We start from the raw sequence: 25,983 nt of genomic DNA, 5'->3' as shown, positions 1-25,983 counted from the left end.
TATTGAAAATAAAACCAAAAATAAAAATAAAATCTTTAAATAATTACATTTAGTGAGGAAGAAAAACAAGAAATATTCCCAAAAAGAAACTTACTTTAAGTTTAAGAATTTGAAATGTAAAAATTAATTTAAAACTTCAGTTCTACTTCTGAACTATAAGAAATGAACTACATCAGATCAGTGAACTAGTTCCTTTTCTTCTGAGGTGTTCATATTCTGACAAATTTATTCTGGTGCTGCTGCCGTCCCGTCAATAAACAGCAGAGCTAAAACAATAATAATAGTAATAATAATAATAATAATAATAATAATAATAACAATAATAATAGTACTAAGGTAAACAGCGGCGCCTCCCAGTGGAAGCAGCAGTTAAACCATCCAGTGTGCTGATGAGGAAACCCACTGAGTTTCTGATTATTGCTAAAGTCCAGACTTCACACCGATTGGTGAACGACGTCCAATCAGAGCGAAGCTCAGCTGATTGGTCGGTCCATCTCTCAGGTTGAGTCTGATTGGCTGCTGGTCGATCGATCAAACTCTTCACATTCTGAAAAGCGGCTCCTCTGCTGATGATCAATATTTAAATCCCAATACTGATTATTGGCAGCTATAGTTCAGTGTTGCGCTGAGGGACCAGCAGTAGTCTTCCTCAGGACCTTCATCCAGCTCATGCATAGTTGAACAACTGTGGATCAGCCATCAGCTACGTCTCCATGGAAACACAATATTTACAGGCGTGGAATCATTAATCATTAATTAATTGGTAAATTTGCACTAAAAAAAACAAAACTGAAGCATTTCAGGATCCAACGTGGTCACAACTGGAACATCTCTGGTTGCCATAGAGACTCCACCTCCTGCTCTGATTGGCTTCACCCACTGAATTAGAACCAGTTCTGATTGGCTCCACCCACCACTTTAAAACCAGTTCTGATTGGCTCCGCCCACTGAATTAAAATCAGTTCTGATTAGCTCCTCCCACTAATTTAAAGTCTTAACGGTCTATAACCCTTGCCGACACGTTAACCGTTAAAATACGACGACAAATTCTGATCTAAAACCTAAACCCTGCAGCAGGAAGTCAGAGATGTGGTTTTGGTCAACAGAACAAGGACAGGTGAGGCTTTAAGAAGGAAGTGATAAAAGTCCCACAGGAAGTGACATCCTGCAGGTTTCTCCTGTCATTGGCCAGCCAGATGATCAGCAGTGAAGATCTCTACATTCATCCTTAAAGCTCCTCCTCTTACTAAGGCTGGAGGCTGATGGAGGTGGAGCTCCTCAGGGTTCAGTAGGAGGAGATGTCGGAGGAGCTGCTGCTGTTGCTGGTGGAGGTCTGAGCTCTCTTGATGTAGAGATTCAGCAGCTTCATCTGCAGAACAGATTATGGAAATAAATTATGACGCGGTGATACGTTTGGGTAAATATGTTATGACTACAGCTCTAAAATGTAAACATGGGGATTGTGGGTAACGGTGTCTCTAGATGAAACCGCTCAGCTGTTTGTGCCTCATGTAGACAGAGGCAATGTGGGCAGTGGCGTACCTTGCTGCCGGTCAGCTGGGACAGGTAGGGCTTCAGCTCCTCTCCGATGACGGCGTAGACGGCCACCAGGCAGAAGACGCTGGCCTTGCGGACGCTGCTCTCCGTGTTGTCGTAGCCCTGCAGCAGGCCAGGGATGACGTCCGGCAGCAGCTGCAGCAGCGGCTCCCTGCAGACGCGCTCCACCGCGCGAGTCTGCATCTTGATGGCAGCCAGGTTGACGGGGTAGTCAGTGGTCTGGACGATGGGGCACAGCACCTTGATGCACTGCTCCGGGTGGATGGAGCCGGCCAGGGCGGAGGCCGCCTCTTCGGCCGCACGCACCACCTGGAGGAGGAGGTGGAGGATTCACAAACTGATCCACAGCAGCCTTAAATACATTAAACTTGAAGGTTTTCTACAGTCTTTGTTAGCAGCAAATGATGACATCATCATAATCTAGACCAGAGGCTCAAAAACTGTGGGGCTATTGCAGGGGGGCGCGGGAAGCCGTCTGGATGAAAAAAAAAAACACAACATGAACGCTGTATGCGCTGGATTTTTATCTTAGAATGACCAACACTCTGTTATTTCTATGTCAATTTGATACAGTAGGGGCTTCCACACTTCCCATATCTGTGTCCTCTGTCACTTTTATCATTAGTTAAAACTGTTTAATCCGTTGTTAACATGTGGTAACCAGTTTTTCTAAGCCGCCTTTAAACGCAACATGAGCGCTACCACGCGCTGGGTTTACACCAGTGCGGCAGCGAAGGAGACCTGCTGCTGCTGTGCAGAGCTACGCAGGTGTGTTAGAATCATGGCAGCAAACCAGCAAAACGCAAGAACTTTTCACAGTTTTTCCCCCAAACTAACCGACTGAGTTGATTAAAATTGCTGGATGCAGGTAATGTTAGCTCAGTGGTTCTTAACCTTTTTTGAGGTGCCGAACCCCCAGTTGCATATGTGCATTCACCGAACCCTTCTTATTCCAACACCTCCCCCGACACACAAAATATTTGCGGTATTCTGATTTAGTAATGTAATTATATTAGTTGTGTTACCACCTCCACACCACTAGAGGCAGTAGCAACCCCGAAAAGATGCGACTAAGGAGCAGATTTAAACTATAGAATTTGGTAAAAACTGTGAGCTTTGCTGAAGTAATTAAAGACAAAATTTCAAATCCATGCTGAGAGTGGAGCTCCTTCAATCAGTGCTCCTCGGCCCAGAAAAAGTTTGGGAACCACTGATCTAGACCATCTCAGTACGCAGCAGCAGCAGCTTCCAGCGTCTAACCTCTTTGTGAGAATCCTTGTGAGCCTCCAGCGTCTTCATGATGGTCAGCTCAGCGTAGTTCTTGAACCGGGCCGGCTGGTTCCGTAGGATCTCCTTCAGAACCCGGAGAGCCAGCGCCCGGACCGAGTGCTGCGAGAGATGGACCGGGTCACAACTAACTGATGGACATCTCACTGGTCAGTTTACGGCAAACAGTTGATACATTTTGGACTTTATTCTCTCAAAAACTGTAATTTTGTGAGGAATGTTTTACACAGGAAGTGGAAAACATTTTTAGTTTCCAAAATAAAACACATCAACCAAACACCTAAAATCAAAACAGATTATGATAAATATTAATCATCTTATGTTAATTGGTCATGATTAATTGCTCATTGCGAATGAGGGCCGGTCCCGTCCAGTTGGACTCACGTCTTTGTCCCCCAGTGTCTCCAGCAGCAGCAGCAGCATGGTCTTGAAGTGTTCGTCCCACACCAGCAGGCTGTCCTCTCGGGCCACCTTCAGCAGCTCCAGCAGCGTCCCCCGCCTGTCCTCCTGGTCCCCGGCCTGGGACAGCTCCTTCAGCAGCTCCCCCACCAGCTCCAGCTGCTCCGCTGACCCGGCTGCAGCCACACAGAACCGTGTTAGGACGGGAAGCGGCGGTTCTGCTGAAAATCTGGGTTCGGTTTGTTACCTGGAAAGCTTTTAGTGTTCTGTGTCTTGTTTTCTCCGCACTCCTGCCGCCGGCCTGCAGAGGGAGCCAGAGTTAGACAGAAACAGACCCGCTGAGCCGCTGCAGGACGTCCAGCTCACCGTCTCTCTGCGGCTCGGCGCCGTCCTCCGGGACGGGCTTCTCCGGCGGGCCGTCTGTGTAGTTGTAGGGGTTGTACTCCCTGAAGCGCGGCCCAGAAAACGAGCGAGGCGAAGGCGTGTTCAGCAGAGACGTCTTGTTGTCCAGAGCCGTCCGGCCACCCTCCGTCACGTCGCCACAGAACCGGCGCTCTGGGTCTGACGACACCGTCACCACGCCGGCCTGTTCAGCAGAACAGTCATGTGACTTCCAGACCCAGCCTGGTTGGATGAGGCGGCGTGAACCCACTGACCGTTCCATCCCGCTTCCCGTCCCGCCGCAGCGGCTCCACCAGCTCCTCCTGGCTGCGGAAGCTGAAGTTCTGGATGGCCTCAGAGACGCCGCGCAGGGAGCAGTACAGATCCTCAGTGTTCAGGTTCTCACTGTCGTACTCCAGCATGCTGAAACAGAGGAACACAGGATGAAGGCGCCGCTGCAGGAGGCAGGAGACACTGAGTGGACACAGTCCTGCAGGACATGGACACGTTCTTAGACATGGATCAGTCCTGGGCTCAGTCCGTCTAAGCACTGAAACTGTTTTCATTCAAACTGAACCAACGACTCTTCATTCTGCTCCATGATCCAACAGTGGCGGCACCAGTCACTTGAAGGCTAGCAGAGCTAATGCTAAGTTGCTAATCAGAAACATGAGCTATGCTAACCCCAAAGAGTTAATCATAAAAAAATAGATATGCTAAGCCTAAATCATTAGTCATCATCATTTGCTAATGCTAACCATAATGTGCTAATCATATAAATTAGATACTTTAATTCTAAAGTGCTAATCATTTATATTAGATATGGTAAACCTGAAGTGTTAATAATAATTATTAGCTAATGCTAAAGAACTTAACCAACATGCTATCTAATGGACGCTAAAGCTGAACCGCTAAATTCAACCCTGTTGATACCCACCATGTCAAAGAAGCATCATGTGTCGCCCTCTAGAGGACCAAATTTGTCTTAACTGATGTTGTCAACTCTAAAATATTAGCTTAAAAATGAGCTCTGCTCTTAGCGCATTAGCTGCTTAGCAGCTTAGCGCCCACTGGGTTTGGTCCATGCCTATGAAAGCCTCTCAGTGAGTCGGAGAACCTGGATGGACGTGCATGTTGATGAGGTCACACTGAGACACCAACAGGCGAGTCAAACAGACGATGGTTGGGGTGGAGGGGGGCGAGGGGGCGGGGTTACCTGGGAGAGTACGCTCGCCGTAAGGCCTTGAGGGAGGCAGAGGGAGGGAGAGGGGAGGGGAAGGGAGGAAGAGGGGGGTATTTGGAGAGGCCGTCGGCGCTCCAGCCCCACAGCCGACTGCAGGCGGGGGAGGGGGAGAGATACCAGGAAGGTTAGCGTCTGGTCCTGACCAAAGGTGGGCTGGTCAGGACGTCCCATTCTCACCTGGGGGAGAGGCCGCCGTGGTTGGTGGGCGAGGTCAGTGGGCTGCTGCGGCTGCCGGGGGGGCGAGGAGGCGTCCGGCCGGCCGAGTCACCTGGAGCTGCCTGAAGAAAGCAGAAGGTCAAAGGGTGATGAGGAAACCTGCACACCTGCAGTCACACCTGAGTGACGTTTCTCCCTCAGGTTCTTCAAATCAAGTTAATTTGAGTCAAATGTTTTTTGCTTGTGCTGCTTCAATTTTAAAGATATTAATAGAAACCATCAGAGGTCATCATCACTATATCCAAACTGACAGTGGTTTAGTTAGATTTGAAGAAGCCCTCCCTGTGGGCAGGTAAAGGGCGTTACCATGGTGATGCCGGCACTGGCGCTCCTCAGGTGGCTGTGCAGCAGCTTGGTGGTTCCGTCCTGGAAGGTTTTGGGCAGCGCTCCCAGCAGCATGGTGAACTCTGGGGTGTTGAGCTCAAACAGGGCGATCAGAACCACCTGGGCCGCCTGCAAGACACAAACCGGACCGGATGACTTCACTGCTTCCCTGTGCCTCCACTGGGGGGCGCCGCCGCCGGCCGGACCTGGAGAACGGGTCAGAGCCGTGTTAGCCAGGCGGCAGACATGCAGCCAGAAAGGAAAGCAGCTTCCTGAGACGCATGCAGCAGCTGCAGAGAAACAGGAGCCTGGTTAGTGACAGAGCCCGGTTCTGACCCGAATACTGCCCAGTTCCCATCCAGTTAATGCCCTGGTCATTTAATGACCAGGGCATTGCCCAGGTTGTTGCCCCATTCAGACCTTGTTATTGCCCCAGTTATTTCCCCCGATTAATGCCCCGTTCAGACCCGGTTGTTGCCCCGGTTATTTGCCCCGCTCATGCCGGCTCTACCTGCTTGCACCTCTCCTCCAGATGCCCCTCCCGGGGCAGAGAGGCTGTGGAGCTTCGATCCTCACCTGCCCAGGTGTGGAGCGTCTGAGGGTGGAGAAACATTCATCGTCTGGTTGTCACCATCAGTTATTGATTATCTGAACGGTTATTTCTGCTGCTTTCTCCAAGAGAGAATCAATAAATAAAAGTAAATTTATGAAAATTATTAAATGAGGTAAAGAAGAAGCTAATAATAAGAATGTGTTTCTGTTAGTTTTGTACATTGTGTTGTTATGGTTCATCTTAATTCTCTACATCTTGTTTTTAACATTTAAATGTTTATGTGTGAACCTTTAATCTGTTTCTGTCTTTTTAACACAATCTTCATTTTTATCCCAGTAACATCACTAGTTATTGTGATAAGGTTCTGATTCGTCCTGGCCCGGCCCAGGAGGATTCCCATGATGCAGTGTGGTACCTTGCGGACGTCGGCGCTTTTGGGCTCGGTGGTCCAGGTGATGATGCGTGAGACGGCCAGCCGCGTCTCGCTGGAGTTGACGAAGTCGGCCGGGTCCATCTGCCGGGCCAGAGCCTCGATGTAGCGCAGGATGGCCACCTTGACCTTCAGGTTGGGCGTCTGGGTCTGATCCACGATGAACCTCATCAGGATGTTGAACTGCAGCTCCAACGGGAACGACTCCCTGAGGGACACAGCAGAAACTAACCTGCAACTTTTACACACATTTATCTCTTCATATTAACTGCAGAAATTCATTTTTCCAGCCATTTATTCATGTTACATTATTAAAAGTCTAAACAAGCAATAAGCAGGGAGTTGCCTCTTTCTTTGACCAAAGTCAGGGTGCTGGTTCTGGTTCTGACCTGGTGACGTCCAGAGCCTTCTGGACCTTGGCCTGGACTGAGCCCAGCAGGTCGGCGCCCATCTTCTTCAGCAGCTGAGTGAGCAGGACGAAGAGCCAGTCCTGCAGGTCATCCCGGTGCAGGACGATGAAGTCCACCAGCGTCTCCAGGAACATGCTGAACACCTGGCAGGTGAGGAAGAGGAGGAGGAGGAAGAGGAGGGTCAGGACTGTGATGAAGGTGACGATGAGCAGCTGCAGGGGGAGGAAACACTTACTCTCTGGGTTTGTTAGAGTCCACAGCAGAGAGCAACATGCAACAGAGAACACCGGGTTAGTTCAAGCTGCAGCCAGACGCTGCTTCTTGTCTGACAGGAAGTGACATATTTCTGCTTCCTGTAAGGAGGGTCTCACCTTGCTGTGAGGATCTGCAAACATCCTGGTGAAGATCTCACAGAGTCGCTTCAGCTCCACACGGCTGGAAGCAAACAGAGTCTGTTAATGCAGAAACATCAAGCTCTCTGATTGGCCAGCCTGCCAGGCCACGCCCACCACAGCTGCCAATCAGATGGCTCATCTCAAACTCTACCAGCGTTTTCTACACTCCATGTCCTCCTGTTGTTTTACATTAACATGTTTTTGTGTTGCTGTTTGTTTCAAGTTTATGTTTTTAAAAAGGAACATTACGTATTTATTATTATTTAAATAAACGTCTTGACTTTTCAAAGTGTTTCTGTTGAGATTAAAGGTTTTTCCTTTGTGTGTTTGCGTCTCATTAGTGATTCATTTGCCACCGGAGCCCACCTGAGCATCCTCTGGCCCTTCAGCAGGTTCTGCAGGCCCAGCAGGCCCTCCTTCCTCTCTGACCAGTTGGAGCTGGCGCAGTGGTTCAGGACCTCCGCCACGTCCTCCGTCTGCCGCAGGAAGTGGGGCCCGGCGCCGCCGTTCCTGGAGCTGAAGGAGCGTTCGGAGCAGGCGCTGGAGGCGTCGCTGTTGGCGTCGTCGTCTGAGTAGATACCGGGCGACTCGAAGCGCCGCCGGACGGGCCGCCGCTGTCGGAGGAGAAACAGAATGAGCAGGAAGCCTGATGGCGGCCGGACAGATGGACATGCTGACGGACGGCGGAGAGGTCGCTGATGTGATGAAACAGACTCTAAAACATGCAGGCACACAGGATCTACTACCTTACTACTCCTGGAGTCTCCCAACAGCTGGAAGTCATAAGAAACCTGACATCAGCACCACAGGAGCTCAGTTCAGACAGACAGAGGAAAACTGCAGCTGCTTCCTACCAGAGCGTCGGCCACGGCCGCCTCCACTTCGGTGCCCGTGTTCAGGACCCGCATGGCGTTGACGGAGGCCGAGATCCGTGCCTGATGGGCCAGCCGGTCTGAGGAGGAACAGACACCAGGTTCAGACTGGACAGCAGCATCATCATCATCATCACTGCAAAACCATAATCTTACCAACCACTATTGTCTAGTTTCTACTGCAAACATCTAGAAATAAGACAGAAAAACATAGGAGTTTGTTTTCAGTCAATAATGTCTTAAAGGGGCAGAACTAGGTGTTTATGGCAAAATTAAGTAACTATGATTCCTCCGATTTTTATAAAAATATATGTCAAATATGACTTAAAATTGGGTCTCTGTCCCTTTAAGAAGCTCCTGCTCTTTCTGAAGCTCCGCCTCCAGGAAGTTGTTCAAACATGGCTCCTTTATTAACCCTTTAATGTTTTTACCAGAGTCGCTGTGAGCAGCAGCTCAGCAGATCCACCAGCTGTTTGCTAATTCACTTGACTAGTCTGAAGGAGCAGAGTGGGGGAGGAGCTACACCTGGAAGGCGGGGCTAGGTCCACCCAGATGTTTTGCAGCTGAATGGTTGCCATGGAGATTAAAGTATTTCTCAAACATAAAAGAAAGAATCAGGGCAACACTGCAGGGAAAACATGAAAACATGGTGGAAAGCTAAAACATGATGTAAAGCTTAAAAAGCAGGCGGCCCTATAAGTGCCAGTGGAACAAAAACATTTTCATCAACATTAAGGAAATATTGATCTAAAACAAGCTGCTACATCTTGATGAAAAGTTACTTTGAGTTAGTTTGGTCTTATTTCATGTTTAATCAAGTGTAAATGTGATCAATACAATTTTTTTTAAATTTGAATTTAGTAAGAAAACTAGATAAAACCACTTGGTCAGACTTTGTGTTTTTACAGTGTGTGACTTGGACCCAAAGCAACCAGGAACCTGAAGCAGCTCAAACATCAGTGCAGATGCAACACAAGACGCAGCAACAAGCCCAGGCATGTCTCCTGCTACGTTTAACCTTTGACCCCACAGCATGGGGTTGTTGACTCAGCCATGCAGGTAAATGAGCATGAATGAATGAGGAGGTCAGAGTTCACCTGAGCAGCCCTCTGCAGAGGACAGGGCGCTGGTGGAATGGGAATGAGGCCGGCTGGCTGCAGGAGGAAACAAAAACCACAGCAGGTCCCTCACTCTGAGGCAGAAGGCGTCTAAAGCAGACGCTGGCAGCTCAGGGGGGCCATGGGGCCGCAGGGCTGCACAGCAGGGGCTGCAGTCAGGTACTCACCCAGCGGGGAAAAGCCCCTGGCGGGGCTGGTGTCGCGGCTGCTCTCGCGACTGGTTTCCCGGCTGCAGCCCTGACTCATGCTGGGCCGAGGGATCCGACTCCGGGCTGCAGAGTCCGGATGGAGACGGACGGAGAGGACAGAGAGGACAGGAGAAGAGGACAGCGGTCCATGCAGTGAGTCACAGAGCTGGGTTAGACAGCAGGTTAGACAGCAGGAGGAGGAGCATGCAGGATCTGTGCCGAAACAGTGGAGAAACTAGGAAACATGGCAACATGACCAAGCTTCAGGAGGAGCTTCAGGAGGAGCTCCGCAGGGCTGCGTTCTCCTTCCTGTCAGCTTTTATCACTTGTGGCTTCAATTTACCAAGAAAAACAAAAAAACTACAAAAGTTTGCAGATAATATCCTGGTTTTCATTAAATATTTAGATAAATATAACATCTATACATTAAAAATGCTTTTTAATTGCTGTCATCAATTTCCTGAATATTATCTGTAGCCAAAATTAAAAATAATTAATCAATATAATCAGAAATAAAGGCTTGCAATCAGTCATTCTATGGGTGATGGATCTATATAATGAGTTTTACTTTCTGAAATGAGACAAAACATATTTTAAAATGTAAATCTTTTTCATTATATGCACCTGAATGTTTTATTTTTAGATGTTTTTGGGGAGAAAGGTTTTAATGAATTTATGGATTTTACTAAATGCATAAAAAAACTAAAATAAATTAAAAACATAAAATCAAACAACAGTAAAAGAACAACAAAAATAAAATCTGAAAAAAACCCAATTAAAGCAAAATTAAACAAATTTAATTTTATTAAAACAAATAAAAAATAAAATAGAAAAAACATAAAATGTAACAAAACAATTCTAAAAACAAAATAAAAAAACAATTTTCAAATAAAAATTACAAAAAACTTAAAAGAACAATAAAAATAAAATATAATCAAATTAAACAATAAGAAACAAATCAAATTTGAAATAAAAACATAGATCTAGTAATAATAAAATATTATCAACAAAAACATAATTTTCTTTCCAGTCAGACCAAGTTATGCAGATCTGGACCTGTTGCCTAGCAACGGTTCTTACCGGCTGCAGTTCTGGACGGACTGGTCTCTCGGCTGCAGCCCTGGCTGCGGTGACCTCGGGGTCGCGTCTTGTCGCTCACGCTACAGGGGGCGCCGTTGCTGCCTGCGGCGGGCCTCGGGATCCGGCCGTATGTGGAGCTGAGCAGGCGGCCCGGAGAACCGGAGCGGCTGCCGGCTGAAACCAGGAGAACCGGGTTAGAGTGGACCAGAACCATGAGCCTAGACATCGGGTTTCTTTACTCACGCTGGGACTGAGAGACGACCTTCCCTCGGCTCCGGCCGTCCGTCGCCGTGGGACCGGCTCCGGCACTCGTCCTCCTGGTCCGGACTCGCCCTGAGGATGAAGACAAGATGATGAAGGACGACCCATGACCCCTGAGAGGTGGGCGGAGCCAGCGGGCCGTTCTGGTTCTGACCGAGCGAAGCGTAGGATCCTGGAGGAAGAGCGGCAGCGGCGCTGAAGGGAGACGGCGGCGCGGCAGCGCTGACGGCGGGCATCCTGCTGCGGGCGCTGGCACTGGCGTTGACGTCGACGTCGCTACGGGAACGCTGCAGAGCGCCTGGAGACGAGGCGGCTCCAGGCCTGCGGGGGGCGCCAGCTGCACATTCCAACAGCTTCCAGTTAGTTACTGTTTACAATATTCCTGTTTTTATTTAAATATCTCACCTTTTAATATAAAAAAACCATTTAAAAGAATGAGATAGAAATCTGACAACTTAATTTTATTTAAATTTTTGTTTAGCTTTGATTTGTTTTTATTGCAGTTAAACTGTTTAACTTTATCTCTAACACCATGTGATCAGATCAGTGAGTTAATATCGCGGCTGAAAGATGAAGAAGATTTTAGCTGCTGCTGTTTTTGATAGTTTTTTATCAGCTGTTTTTCTTATTTTATGCATTTAAAACTAAAACCTGCTTCTCTGGTTGAATGTAAAAGTTGATTTGTTCAAACGGTGGTGCAGATCTTCTTACATAAAGATTATTTGTACTATTATTATTATCATCACAAAACATGTTCTCTAGATATAACCAATTAATTTACTTATTTACTCTTTCTGGCTTATTTTTTCTCTTTCCCAAAGTCAATGAGACTCCAGTTTCACTAACTTTGAATATAAAAAACAAGGAATATATATTTAAAATCAGTTTAATCTTAAATTTATTATTAGAAACAAAAAGAAAATCATAAAATAACTGTAAAGAAGAAAAAAAGTGTCATAAAGCCCATATGTTAAATCTATTTTTGTTTTTGTGTCATATATATGTTTTAATTTGAACTTTTTGTTGCTTTTTTTTTTCATCTCTAATTTATTATTTGTAGATCAGTTCTTCTGTAATGTTTGTTCCTATGAATTAAAAAAGCCTCATATTATATTTCAATATAATACTATCTTTTATTTACATGTGATAAATTAAAATGCATAAAATTACCAAAATAAAAACTGAAATAAATAGCACTAATTATTTTTTGATTAGTATAGGAAATACTATGCAGTAAAATAATATTTAAAAATGGGATGAATAAAACATAAAATATGATGAAACAAAACAGGTTTAAATATGATGATGTTGACCTTGGTGCTGACCTCTGCTGCTGCTTCCTGCTGAGCTCTTCATCGCCAGCGGCCGGCTGAGGAGGAAGCAGGTCAGAGGGTTAGAGGCAGAAGACTCCAGCAGGGTAGGCACCAGGTGACCTTTGAACTCACTTCAGGCTCTCCTGAGACGAGGACGAGGAGCGGTCAGAGGCCGGCAGCGACACCAGGGCGTCTCCGCTCCGCAGATGGGCCTGCAGAGCTCTCTGATAGGCCGACTCCAGGCCCTGGAACAGAAGCTCCGCCTCCCGGCTGAAGTGACCCTGGTAGCTCCAGTAGCACCTGAGAGGTCAGAGGTCATTAGCGAGGCTTGTTTTTATTGGAGCTGCTGTTTGTGGAAGCTGCCTTACTTCCTGGCCACAGATCGAGCTTCAGCATCAGCATCATGGATCCCCTTCTTTATCGTCTCCATTAGCAACCCTCCATGTCTGAGAGAGAGAGTGAGAGAGAGAGAGAGAGAGAGAGAGAGAGAGAGAGAGAGAGAGAGAAAGAGAGAAATGACAGACGTTAAGTAATTAACTTAAGTAATTAACTAAATATGTAAATTAATTTACATAGAGTGAAATCACAGTAAAATTACATGATGTAACATTCAGGCCTCTGAGCGTCACATCATGATGCTGCCTCCACCGAGCTTCACCAGCATCTATCTCTGTAAAACCCAACCAGCCTCTGAGTTCGACTCTGTAGTTCTGATTGGACCCAGACGAGTCGATGGCCACAGAGAGCCGCTCAGGGTTCAGCTCATGTTTCCTCCCCAGCGGTTCCCATCGCCATGGAAACGGCTGAGGTGGAGCTCGTCCTGGCTGGGTGTCAGGTTTCCTCAGGCGGACATGGAAATGTGTGTGTGTGTGTGTGTGTGTGTGTGTGTACCTGTGTGTGTGTGTGTGTGTGTGTGTGTGTGTGCGTGCGTGTGTGTGTACCTGTCCAGGCTGCTGGTCTGCCACTCCTGCAGCATCAGGTCCACAAACTCAAAGCAGCGTCTGGAAAACAAGGCAGGAAAAGTTTGTGGAAGAAAAACAGCTGCAGAAAAAGTCACAAAAAATAAATATGTACTTATGAAATAAAATAAGTGTTTTCAACAAGGTCAGAAAATAAAAAGATAAATATTACTAAAAGAATAATTACTATTTTAAAAATTATTATAAAGCATTTGATTACTAATTAATATTAAATATGGTAAAAGAAAAAAAATCTAAAATAAAAAAAATGGTGTAGTTAAACTAAAATATATTTTTAACTAAAAAAATACATTTCTATACATGACAAAAAAAGTAAAAAAAACAAAAACATTGCATAATATAATTAAATAAAGTACGTTTTATACATAGGTAGAAATATAAACAGCAAAAAATCCAGATACATATTAATTTAAAAAAATAATTGAGATATAATAATTGATCAAAATTGAAATAAAAGTTGTTCTGTGTGACAACAGATAAATGTAGAGCGGAATGTGGTCTGACCTTCTGACAGCCACAGACTTGGAGGAGCAGCTGCTGCTGATGATGGGGACGAGGCGAGGACAGTGAGTGTGCTGCAGAACAAAAGGAGAAGGAAAAGCTGAGGGAAGTTTCATGGATCAGAACCAGGCTGCTGTGGAAAGGAGATTCCTGTTCATGAAGCTTCCTGGGTTCTGGAGCCTCAAGAAGACCAGCTCTGCTTCCTTAAACCATAATAAGATTTCAGTCTGATCCAGCCTATTCTGAGCTGTTTTAGGGTCTCCGTCATTTTAAATCCAAATTACTTTTGTAATGTTTTACAGCTTTGAAATTCAGAAGTGGAGCCTCCTGCATAGCCAGCCAAAATGTATGAAATGGTTTCTGGATGGTAAGTCAACAACAAAACTCTTGCCGTTTCCAGCAGCCATTGTACAGCGCATACAGCAGTAAAACCTGCTGACCAAACCTGCTGGAGATCAGCTTAGGTTGCTAGGTAACGGTACAGTGTCACAACATTTGGGAGATCATTGAAATGGCTAATTTTCCAGACACTAAAAAAGTATTAACTTATTTCCAAAGCACGTTTGGTGTTTTTTTAGCATTTAGTCTGTTTTTAGAAACAGTAGAGACACAAGTGGAAGAACAGAAACATGTAAAAAGTGAATTTTAAGAAGTGATGACCAGAAACAGGAAGTGTGGGTCGTACTCTGAGGATGAGGTGGATGGCAGCCACGCCCGACGTGGCCATGACTTTGGCACTGTTGGGCACCAGGTTGAGGAGGGGCGGCAGGATGGCCTCGGCCGCGTGGTCGAAGCGGCTGCCCAGCACCGCCGACAGGTGGCTGCAGGCGACAAGAGGCGTTATTAAGCAGGGACGGAGAAGCTCTAGAGGTGAAAGGTTGCAGCCTCACCCCAGCGTGATGCAGGCCTCCCGGACCACCTGAGACCGCAGGTCTTTGGCGGACAGCTTGAAGGACGCCTCCAGGAGCCGCAGCTGCTGCAGGAAGCAGTCGAACTCCGGCGCTCCGGCCAGAAGCAGTGAGCGAAGCTTCTTCAGCTGAGGAGAGACAAGGCAGAGGTCAGAGGAACAACACACGCTCCACACTGAGAAGAGATGAGGACGGCTTACAGCGGCCACTCTCAGCTCCCAGTCCTTCTTATCATCCGACAGCACGTCCCGGATCTTGGTCATGGCCTCCTCCACCTCCCGGTTGGAGTAGATCTGGCGGAGGAAACGATACAGCTGAGATTTAACAAACTGAGGCTTCAGGGAGGTAGAAGATGTCTTACCTGAACTGTGGGAACGTCCTCAAAGGCCTGGATGAAATCCTCCTCGTCCACAGCTCCTGCACTCGATCCGTCCCGCCCTGCAGGACAGAGAGCCTCGTAAAACACATCCGACACGAGGAGATGTGGGGCAGAACTTGTTCCGATTCTGACCTGCAGACTTGCTGCTGGAGGCCGAGGACGGCCGCCGGAATGAGCCCATGCTCACCGCCTTCCTCCCAGACACAGAGGCTGCTTTGGACGAGGAACGTCCGCCGTCCACGGACTCATCGTCCTCAAAGGTTTTATCTGGAGGAAGAACAACAAGGAGTGTTTTAACACCAGATGGTCCAGTAGACCTGGTTCTACTGGGACCAGAACTCCATCATCTGCTCCATCTGCAGCTGCTGTGGTTCAAACCAACCAAACCCTTTGAGCAACCTGTTTCCCTCCTGGCCTGTGGGGGCGCTGCACCAAAAATCTCTGAAGACACTGAGCGCAACTTCCTTCTTCACCAGATGGAAACAAGATGGAGGCATCAGATTTTAGCGGTTGGAGGATTTCTCTTTAGTCTTTGGCTAAAATCCATGAGCCATTTCTCCCGCTCGCGCTAAGCTAATACGTCAGATTTAGTTGTATTTACCCAGAATGCCCTACGCTGTAGTCCACTTCCTGCTTTTGGAGCGGTCTCCAGTTCGCTTGGCGTTCACATATGAATTCAAATTGAACCCAGACCGAGGTTTGGAGGCAGACCAGAATTCAGTTGGCATTCACACCTCATCAACTGAACTGGACTTTATAAACAAGCGGACTGGAGTTGGATTGAAGTGGACTGAACAGGGCTGGTGTGAATGAACCCAATAGCTCAGCGGGTCCCAGCAGGCAGGCAGAGGCGTGCCTGCTGCTGAATCCCAGCAGATTCCTGAGATTCCTGCCGAACCGGACAGCAGACAGAACAATCGGTCCAGTGTGGAGGACCAGAACTACTGCAGAGGATAGTTCTGATGCATGCAGTGAAGCTGAACAGGATGGGATTTCTGAACTGATTGAGGGTCAGCAGGTTGCAGCAACAACAGAGCATGCTCTCTGGTCATCAGGACATAAACACACCAGGCTATGTGAATACGAGCCACTTCACCCCCCAGAGCAGGAACCCGCCCTGCAAGCAATCGATCCTGTTCCATTATTCACACAGCCAGACTGAGCTGACACATCAGCAGGTCACTGAAGGCAAAGCCACCGAGCATCAACAGGAGAACATCGGTTCTGTCCAGACAGAACCTTCCTCTGAGTCTGATGTAAAACCAGAAAAGCTCCATTTCAGTCTGATCAGTTCTGACTAGGCTGAGCTGTTTTAGGGCCTGTCACTTTAAATAAAAAACAAGCAGCTGCTGGCCACGCCACCAACTCAACATTTGCACTCACACGTGAAAATGGCTGCTAACAGATGCACAGTTATACAATCGTACATCTTTGAAAAGCAGAAGTGGAGCCTCCTGCACAACCAATCAGAATGCAGCAAGTGGTTTCTGGCTGATGAGTCAACAACAAAACTCCAGTCTCTTCCAGCTGTATTTTGCTAGGTAACAGGCTGGGTTTCACTGGGGTTGCTAGGTAACGGGCAACGAGCGACATTTAAAAAACGTCAGAAGTTTTTTAAATGGCTCATTTTCCAGACACCATTAATTTCATCCAGAAAACATCTGGTTGGTTTTTCGGCTGCTTTTAGAAGCAGTAGAAACCAAACGGAAGCACAAAAATGTCACTTTTGAGTTTCAATATTTGTCTCCTGTAAAGTATTCTCTTCCTGAAAGTTTATAACTTTCAGCATGAAACCATCAGAAGTTCTACAGAACCAGAACCAACAACATGCATCACGTTATTGGATCAAAAACAGAGAAATTATCCAGTAGGTCAACACAGAATAAGCTCACCAGCAGCAGACAAATCCAACCTTCACATAATCCAGACCCAGAACCAGAACCAGACCCAGACCGGTGCATTAGAATCCTGTTTGTTTCAGCTGATCTGGGAGCAGCTTCCTCACATCCTGAATCATCCTCCCAACAATCCGGCTCCGCCCCCCTCAGCCGCGGCTTCCTGTCTGGTTCTGATGCAGAGGAAGAGGAGCAGCTTACAGGAGCAGATCCTCCTGCAGACCAGCTTCCTCAGCATGCCGGCTCTGTCCGCTCCGCCTGCTCTGCCTCACATCTCCCCCCGCAGCCGCACAGAAACCCGGAGGAAGGAGCTACAGCCTGATGGCGCTCCAACCAAAGCAGAAACACTCCTCCTCTTCCTCCTCCTTCGTCCTCTGATTCTCTCCACACAGGATGGAGGAAGACGACCGAGGATGGAGGAGAGCAGGAAGAGGAGGAGCCAATCAGAGGAGGGGGCGGAGTCAGAGAGGACGGAGCAGCAAAGTGATGAGTCAGCAGAATTATTATTCTAAATATTTTTTTGCAACTGATTATATTGGACTGTCATTAAAAATACAAGAGGTAAATAAATTATTTGAAAATATGTAATTAGATTATAATAGAAAATCTGAAATAAAAGACTATTTTAAATATTTTAACTGTTAAAAGCATTTAATTAGACTAAACATAACAATAAAAGTTTAAATATTTAAAGTATTTTGAATTACGTTATATTTATATGTATTGTGTTTCTATGTAAAGTTTGGCAAGAAAGCTAACTCACTGTAACCAAATCTACATAAGAGTATAGATAAAGTTGATTGATTGATAATAAAATTTTAATAGTGCTAAATAAAACTATCATTAATTTAAAAACAGTCATAAATCAAATCAGAACAAGTCTTGATGGGAAATATACACATGTGGTTTAATGTAGCTAAATGTTTAGTATTAATCAGGGGTTTTCAAACTGTGGCCCCGGGGCCATTTGTGGCCCACAGAATGATTTTGGGCAGACCTTAAGCACATTTAAATAATGGTCTAACTTTGAAGTTTTCAGTGATGCCATGCTGTTCAAAACAATATATAATTAAAGTCTTAACATGGTAAATGTAAGGTGCAACACAAAGTTTCAATTTAATGTAATACGAACCAAAAACATCCAGTGGCTTTTACTAAAACTCAGACTTGAGCTCCACCATTTAATCAAAATAAAACATTTTGTTTCATTTTGTTCTTGTTGCTGAACAAAATAAACATAGAAAAAGATAATAAAAGTTTGTTCAAGTTTATTTTTAAATATTTGATCAGTAGTTCACCTGTTGTTTGTCAGTTTTAGTGTCTATTATTTATTTTACGCTGGTTAATAAACTCCTAATTGAGCAGACGGAAATAATCAAAGTTGATTTTACATGTTTGACCAAGTTTGTGAAGCTATTGGTATATTTTATTGAGCTGTACTGGTGCAGAGTGAGCAAATAAATATGTAATTCAGAATATTTTATGTCTGTGTCAAAAACAAACATTTTAAGTCAATTCAGCTGTTTTCGGATCGGATCTATATCTGATTGTAAATGTCAGATATCGGTATCGAAAGTGAAAATAGTGGATCGTTGCATTAATGACAAAGAGGCGGCTGTTCATCTGACTAATAAACGCAATGGAACGACGCGCAGCAGGGCGATGCGCAGCAGAATGACGCGCAGCAGCTGCAGCCCTCTGAAAGCAGACAGTCAGAATCCAACACAATCGGGTCATTTCAGAGCTCCGGTTCCCAGCTGGACTGTGCGGTTCCGTCCAGCAGCTCCAGTTCTGATGGAGCCTGACAGCTGGCTTTAATCCTCCTCCGTCTCAGACATTCCTCTGATTCACTCAGCCAGGTCAGGCTCAGAACCGGGAGAACCAGGACCAACTGGATCTCTCCGTTATCCAGCAGGCGGTACCGGCCCGCGGCTCCACATCACGGTCCACACTGAGAACAGCTGCTCCTCTCTGAATGAGAGGCGGCTTGTGTCTCCCAGAGCGCCTCCAGGAGGAATCAGACAAAAGCTCTTCCTGTTCCACCAGCAGCTCGTTTACGTCTGAACTTTCTGATCCGACAGGAAGCAGGTCAGAATCTGGACTAGGTTGGATGGACGAGGAGTCCAGAGGTGAGATCCTGATGATCAGCCGGCTGGACGTGAAGAGAAGGATTTACCTGTGGAGGAAAGCTTCTCTTTCAGTGCTGCTCCGTCCTCTTCCTCCTCTGCTGCCTCTCTGTCTTGTGACTGTGAGGATGACAGCTGACACCACTCCTACAAAATAAAAGCCCCAGCTGCTGCTGTGCTGTGGGTTTGGCCCAGTTTGAACTTCCTGTTTGCAGACGTGTGTCCCACAGACATCCAGACAAGTCTGTCTCCTGAACTTGGACTGTTCCCATTGAGCTGGAGGAGGAAGGACGACGTTCTCCAGGATTCAGACCAGGAAGACGTACTGTAACTTTACATTTCTCTACATTAAATCACACTGTATTATATTACACAGAATCATAACCTATCATACTGTATCTTACTGTATGGAATCACATCTTATTTTATTTTGTATCATATGTTCTCTATGTATTAAAGCATCATATTTTTACTGTCTCATATTATATTATGTATCGATCACATTGTATCATATTGGAACTCATTATATTACATAACTTATATTAGATTTTTATTGTATCATATTGAATCAAATTGTTTCATATTAGATCATCTATTTATCACACTGTATCATATTTCCTATTATATTTCAGTGCAGAGGATCAAACCTGGGACAGTTTGACTCTGTGGTTTCAGATTGGGTCCCACCAAGCAGCCGACCCAGAACCCAGAGCCTCCAGTGGGCTGATCAGCAGTTCTTACCTGACAGAGGAGACAGCACCATGCTCCCCGACCTCTGGACCTCATCGAACTTACTGAAGATCATGTTGAGCCTGCAGGGGCAAACAGAAGAAAATCAGGCCTGCATGGTGACCTCAGAGTCCTTTGACAGAATCTAAACGGGTCAAAGTCCCGGTGCAGGAACTCTGAGACGGACGAGACGGCAAACAATCAGAGACAGAGGGTTAGGGGTTAGACAGGAAGAGGAAGACTGATTCTGATCTGAGCTGTGCAGGGGAGTCTGAGACAGAAACACGGGACAATCGGTCCGTTATCAGAGGACAGAGCACAACAATCTGACAGTCAGTCCCTGAACGCACCGTGACAGAGGCAGAGCTAAAACCACATGGTAAGGAGTCCCTGAACGCACCGTGACTGAGGCAGCCCTTTCTTCCCCAGGTCGATTCTCACTCGCTCTCCAACATGGCGGTAGATCTCCACCAGACAGGACATGGCTGCATCACGGACCTTCACACCAACATTGAGACACACAGCAGGAATTTAACTCCATACAGGAGAATTTTATTCAAACTACAGGGAATAAAAGTGTGTTTTCAGTGTTTGAAGTTTAAAGTGTAACTCAGAGGCCTCTGAACTGTAAATTCAGGGTTTTGCTGCTGAAGGCTGACAGATTCTGGCTCCAGGAAGTGAGGCGGGTGGGCTCAGCTTCCTGTCCTGAACAGGAAGTCAGACTCTCGTGATGACAGATATCTGCAGCCAATCAGGATGCAGAAACTCTGAGACCAACCTGACTGTCCAAGAGGACATCAGAGGGCCTGACCCCAGCAGGAAAACAAATCTGATGTTTCCTCACTGCAGTGTTTCTGTTTCACCAGCAGAGGGCGCTCCACCACAAATAAACCCTGATTTACTATTCAACTCTGCGAAAACTGGGAGAAAATGTATGTAACAAATAATTCTATAAAAAATTTACTAATTTATAGAAAAAAATCTGTTTTTTATAGAAAATACTAATTTTAGTCTAATAGTTTTATGAGACTATCACTAGTCTCATAAAACTAAACTTTTGGAAATAATTAACAAAACTTAAAACAATTAGTAAGATACGTAAACAATAATAATAACCATTGAAAATAAATTAAAAAATGTAATAACTAAACTACATTTGGTAAAAAAAATAAAAAATAAATAAATAAAACGTGTAACATTTATTTTAAAATCCTACAAATTTAAATTTATATTTGCATTTTACCAAATTGTGTTTGGAAAAATGCATAACAATAATAACTGAAAGAAAAGTTTTAATTTTGTTTTATAAAATAAATAATAAAATATATTTAACAAAATTCTGAGGAAAATTAAATTTGCAAAAAATATATATCATTTTTTAATTGAATAGTAAAAATAATACCTTCCCCCAAAAATTATTAAAATATTTTTAAAATGTCAAGCAATTTGTTAGTAAATAATAATCATAAAATTAATAGTTAAATCAAAAACATACCATAATAATATAAAAAAGAAAATTATGATAGGAATACAGAGATGAAAATAGTAAAACATGGGTGATATTTTAAATGAACCCAGCTCTATACATGCAGCTTGAATTAGCATCATTAGCATCATTAGCATCATTAGCTCCTCTGGAGTTAAACTGGAGCTCCAGACCAAATGAAACCAGTTCAGCACTGGAGGAACTGGAACCACTGGGTCGTACCTGACTGGTCGGGTCTCCCAGCAGGTTGCAGATGTGAGGAACAATTTTATTCAGCGTCAAACTCTGAGAGCCAAACCTGGAAGACACAGAGCAGGTCTCTAACACACAGACCGCTTAACTGTCAGAGGTCAGAGGTCAGGGGTCGCCCACTCACACGTTGAGAGTGGAGATGAGGCAGAGGCAGAGCCCCTCTCTGGTCCGAGTGTTCTTGTGCTTGAATCCTCCCATCATGCGCTCCCAGACATACTGCAGACACACAGCAGGGGGTCAAAGCCTCACCTGGACAGGAAGCGGCGTCCAGCTTCCTATCTAGGAAGCTACCTGAGGGTTGGCCGACTGGTCCATGACCTTCAGCAGCAGCGCCTGGTCCTGCTCCCGCACCTGGTCCTTAGAGTCACCCAGCCGGTCCATCAGGCTGGGCAGGACTGGGACGGCACACAGAGAGACAGAGATTATATTATATCTTATGTGTAAGAGGCAACATCTGGAATATTTCTCATGTTTATTAATAAATAAATTTTATCTCAGATTATTTTTGTCCAAATTCCACATGAATCTAAGTTCCAGTTTTTTAAATGTGGCATTACTTACATTTAAAAATTATCACATTTTAATATTATTTATGTTGCACATTTAATTAATTCTATTCATTACTTTTCTTTTTATTTATTTATTTTATAATTATTTTTTATAATTAATGGTGTTTATTGAAATAATTTTTTTATTAAATATATATTTTATAATATCTCATGCCATGCATTGAAATAATCTATTGTAAAATTTTTGTATCATTATTTTGATTATAATTAATGCTAAATATTGAATTAATTTATTCTGTTTTTATCAATTTTTTATTTCATACGATTGATGTTATTTTATTCATTATATTTAATCTTTCTTCATATTTCATTCTGTAGATTGATTTTCTAAAATTAATTGTATTGATCTTATTTAATTTACTCTGTATCATTCACCAATTTTTACTCTAAATGTTATTTTACTAAAGGTTCAAACTGATTTTAGTTTAATTTATATTTTGTCACATGTTGGGTATTATTTTTTTACTTCTTATTTTCATATACTATGTATTTATACATTCAGCCCAGTGATAATATTGTCCTCACCTGTTCCCACCTGAGTCCTGAACCTCTCCTGCAGCCGGTCCACCAGAGCCGACAGAACCTCCATCCCCAGCAGAACCACCTGAGAGGAAAACACGCCGACATGAAGCAGGAAAGACCCACAACCCTCCCCAGCCAATCAGAACGCAGCTGAGCCGCTTAGGATTCTGGGTATTGAGCACTGAACTGGAAGAAACGGCTAAAAACAACTACAATTGGACCGAATGACCGGCTTTAAATCAGCGGATTCAGCAGAGGAAGGAGAGGCGAGGCGGCCTGTGGCTGAAACGGGAGATCTGGGTCGGAACCGTGACTGAGGAGGAAGTTCGCTCCGCACTAGAACCGCCACCGGAACCACCCCGCCAGCTTTCCTTGTCTTGGGGTGGACCGGGAGGCTCAATGAACGACTAGTGAGAGTCTCCCTGCTGACACCGTATCAACACATCCGCATCACCTGAGCGCATGCGCTCGGGTAAAGGTGCAATTTTTGGAGCAACGGCTCAAAATTCACGAGATTTTACCGACAAAAACATAAATACCCCCCTGTGGTAAACAGCGGTATTACATGACATTTCTGTACTGCATAAAAAAAAAGATAAACATTTCTGCAAAACATATTTATTTCTGGAATAAAAACAGTAGGAAAACCCTGCAAATTTGTTTAGAAACTTATGTTTGTTCTACAAAGAGCAGCTACAATGGATTTTTTTCAGAAGACAAGCAGGAAATGGCCGGGAATCGAACCGTCAACCTGCTCTACCTCTGAGCCATGTGGCGCCACAAAAGCTCAGAAATGTTAAGATTAATTCCACATATTTCTAAGAAAAAAACAACATGTAAGTTGTAAATTTGCTGTGGTAAAAATTTACAAATTTTGGACATCAGAGTATTTTTCTAGAAAATATGCAAAATTAATTGAGAATTTCTGAATATTTTATTAGCAAATTTAATCCTCAGTGACCAATAATTTTTGTTTCCTTCATCTAGAGCAGGGGTGTCCAAAGTGTGGTCAGGGGGCCATTTATGGCCCTTGGGCTGAATTTGAGCGGTCCTAAAAGCAGCCCAAACCTGATACTGATGCAGACTTTTTATTTGTAATCGGGAAAATTTTCTTACGATAGAAAATATTAACAACACAAAGTATTTGTCTTTTTATAAGCAAAGTTTAATAATAAGTAGAAACATGTTTATCCAGATACTTTCCCTGAATAGTTGGCCTAATTTCTATTTATTAAACTTGGATAAATATTAGCAAATGTTWTGAAACAAAATGACCCAAATCCTTTTCTTCTAATAAATTTGTTCAATTGAGAATAAAAGAATTGGAAAACTAAATGTTTATTMTAAGTTTTAGATATATAACTTGAAATGATTAAATAAACCACAGGTGTCAGTAGGTGGCGCTCCAGGAACGCTGGATGTGGCGGTTCTGACAGGTTCCTCCTGTCAGGCTGTGACTCAGAAGGAAGGAAACTGGAAACTGGGTCGGGGTAAATTAAGCTCCGAGCCGCTGGGGAGCCACTGGGTTCTACTGGCCCATCAGGCCTGGTTCTGACCCASCTGCTCATCCACAGTTAGATATGGGCTCAGATATAACTGAGCTGCTTTACATTAATCATCCAATCAGCTGTAATCTGATCTGAACCTCCTTCAGATTCTGATTCATTTAATTCAATAATCTATCAAACCCKCAGCTTTGACGAGCTCTGCTAGTCTAGCTCATTTGTTTTTGTTGCAGTCCTCCCAGAACCAGAACCAATCAGAGTRAAGTGGGKGAAWACAAATGCCTGCCACACGTTTCAGTGTTTAACTAGACGATGGAGCRTGTCCTCSCTGCTGACCCAGTTCGACCCGGTGAAGCCCAGTCAGAAACTCACCTTGTAGTTGCTGGAGTTGACCCAGGAGCTGGCCAGGGCGTCCACCATCCTGTCCAGAAGGTTCTGGTCCTGGTCCAGCCCAGGACAGCGGTCCGGGTGGAGCACCAGCTCGGTGATCTCCGGCCCCACCTGCAGCCGCCGGCCCAGGTCTTTCTGCAGAACCAGGTCCAGCAGGTCCTCCATGCTGCTCATCTTCTCCTCCTCATCCTCCTCCATGGCTGGGCTGTCTCCTCTGGTTCTGGTCCGGTTCTGGTTCTGGTTAACACGGTGAGATGTCCTGCAGAGGAAGGATGCTCTTCATTCTCCCTCCAACCTGAAACAGAAACATTTCCCCCTGAATCTGGACTCACAGGCTGTAGATAAACGCTCATTAACAGCTGGTTGCCAGGTAACCTGCCAGGTAAACACATTAACCCTGAATAAAGACTTGCAGGCTCTAGCTAACAATCTTTATCTGGTTTAACACTAACTAACTGGTCATCAGGTTAACCAGCAGCTGCACAAGTTTTTACCCTGAATCTGGACTCACAGGCAGGACCTAACATATATGCTGCKGTCTGTGGTTTGACACTAACTAACCGCTGGTTAGCTGCTCAACCAGCAGGTTAACCACAGAGCAGCTAGCTGCTAACTGAGCGGCTAACAGCTTCAGTATGAAACACTGCTGTTAGCACCCAGAGCTAACCGGGATACCGAACCTCGCCTGGGGTCCACAGCGGTTCTGTTAGCGGTACCTACCTCTCTGAGTGGGTTAGTTATTTCGTTTTTGACCCGGTAACCGGTTCCCGAGTCTCTCACCGGATGGACCGACCCGATCCCTGGAAAAAAGCAGCCAGGAAAGACGATGCTGCCTCTGGCCACAATCTACCGTTACTTCACTTTATGACCAGCAGTTCCTGTAAAAGTCCAAATACTGACACATGTCTCTGTTTCACTCCAGACGAATCTGAACTTAATTTTTACCGTCCGTTTAGGGTAAATACCCGGATGAAAACGGGATTATTTATAAAACTTTAAACATTTTAGCCTGCAGTGAACGGAGCCGCAGAACGACGACCTCTRGTGGTTCAACTGATACACTGCACTCTAAAGGAAGCGGTTAAACTTACCCAGTATGATCGTAAATTATGGCTCATAAAACGTATTAAAATTCATAAATCTCACATGTAGTTTTTGTTATAGTATATTTTCACTGCTGGTTCTGATCCATGTGTGGAAAAGCCCGCTCTWARGGAGAAATTCTGACCCAACATCTGTTAAAGCTGGAACCAAACCCAGACAAACTATTTATATGCCTTTATTGTCGCTTTTCTTCTCGTCATAATTTATTACAAGTAATAAGTTTGAGTTTTAAAGTTATATTGAGAATAAAAGTCAGAATTACAAGAATAAAAGTCCTAATATGAGTTTTATTCTTGTAATTCTGACTTTATAACTCATAATTACGACTTCTTGTGGGACTTTTATTTTACTTCTGAGATCCGTTAAAGTCCAAACATTCTCTCCCAAGTGACAAAAAATATATCCAAACCTCCAAAACAGATGTAAAAAATGGCATGTATACACATTTTTTTCTATTTTCCACAGCATCAATAATGCTTACTAGATTTTAAGCCTTTAAAATAATTAACAAATACATATTATTATATTATTATTATCCTCAAATGGGTCGATAATTGCTTGCAACATAGTTTTAAACATATTTTATTACCAGATTGAAAACTGACAGTAC

The 25,983-nt window shown here is 44.7% G+C and overlaps 1 protein-coding gene across 12 annotated transcripts; it reads right to left on the bottom strand.

Moving 5' to 3' along the window:
• LOC103456819 (CLIP-associating protein 1-B-like) lies at positions 1-25,295 on the bottom strand. 12 transcript variants are annotated; one of them, XM_017302895.1, is made up of 41 exons: positions 24,990-25,294; positions 24,252-24,564; positions 22,378-22,456; positions 21,575-21,678; positions 21,408-21,499; positions 21,254-21,329; positions 19,946-20,043; positions 19,558-19,628; positions 14,928-15,062; positions 14,778-14,854; positions 14,617-14,709; positions 14,399-14,544; positions 14,194-14,329; positions 13,512-13,582; positions 12,969-13,028; positions 12,396-12,473; positions 12,160-12,327; positions 12,028-12,083; positions 10,869-11,051; positions 10,697-10,786; positions 10,454-10,627; positions 9,353-9,457; positions 9,165-9,221; positions 8,050-8,147; positions 7,942-7,968; positions 7,562-7,809; positions 7,172-7,235; positions 7,036-7,038; positions 6,780-6,943; positions 6,376-6,598; positions 5,919-6,002; positions 5,390-5,536; positions 5,045-5,145; positions 4,841-4,957; positions 3,900-4,047; positions 3,610-3,829; positions 3,491-3,544; positions 3,229-3,419; positions 2,818-2,946; positions 1,543-1,866; positions 1-1,369 (listed from the first exon to the last, which is right to left on the bottom strand). In XM_017302895.1, the coding sequence occupies exons 2-41, from the start codon at positions 24,465-24,467 to the stop codon at positions 1,286-1,288; spliced, it is 4,791 nt and encodes a 1,596-aa protein (XP_017158384.1). In that variant the 5' UTR covers positions 24,468-24,564; positions 24,990-25,294; the 3' UTR covers positions 1-1,285. The 12 variants fall into 12 exon arrangements, with proteins under 12 accessions (XP_017158384.1, XP_017158387.1, XP_017158386.1 ...); XM_017302898.1 differs by having other exon boundaries at positions 12,040-12,083; XM_017302897.1 differs by lacking the exon at positions 7,036-7,038 and having other exon boundaries at positions 24,990-25,295.
• Between the last annotated feature and the right edge of the window lie 688 nt (positions 25,296-25,983).

This window comes from Poecilia reticulata, linkage group LG2 (genome assembly GCF_000633615.1).
Source record: "Poecilia reticulata strain Guanapo linkage group LG2, Guppy_female_1.0+MT, whole genome shotgun sequence".
Lineage (NCBI taxonomy): Eukaryota > Metazoa > Chordata > Actinopteri > Cyprinodontiformes > Poeciliidae > Poecilia > Poecilia reticulata.
This window is presented reverse-complemented; position numbering and strand designations above follow the sequence as displayed.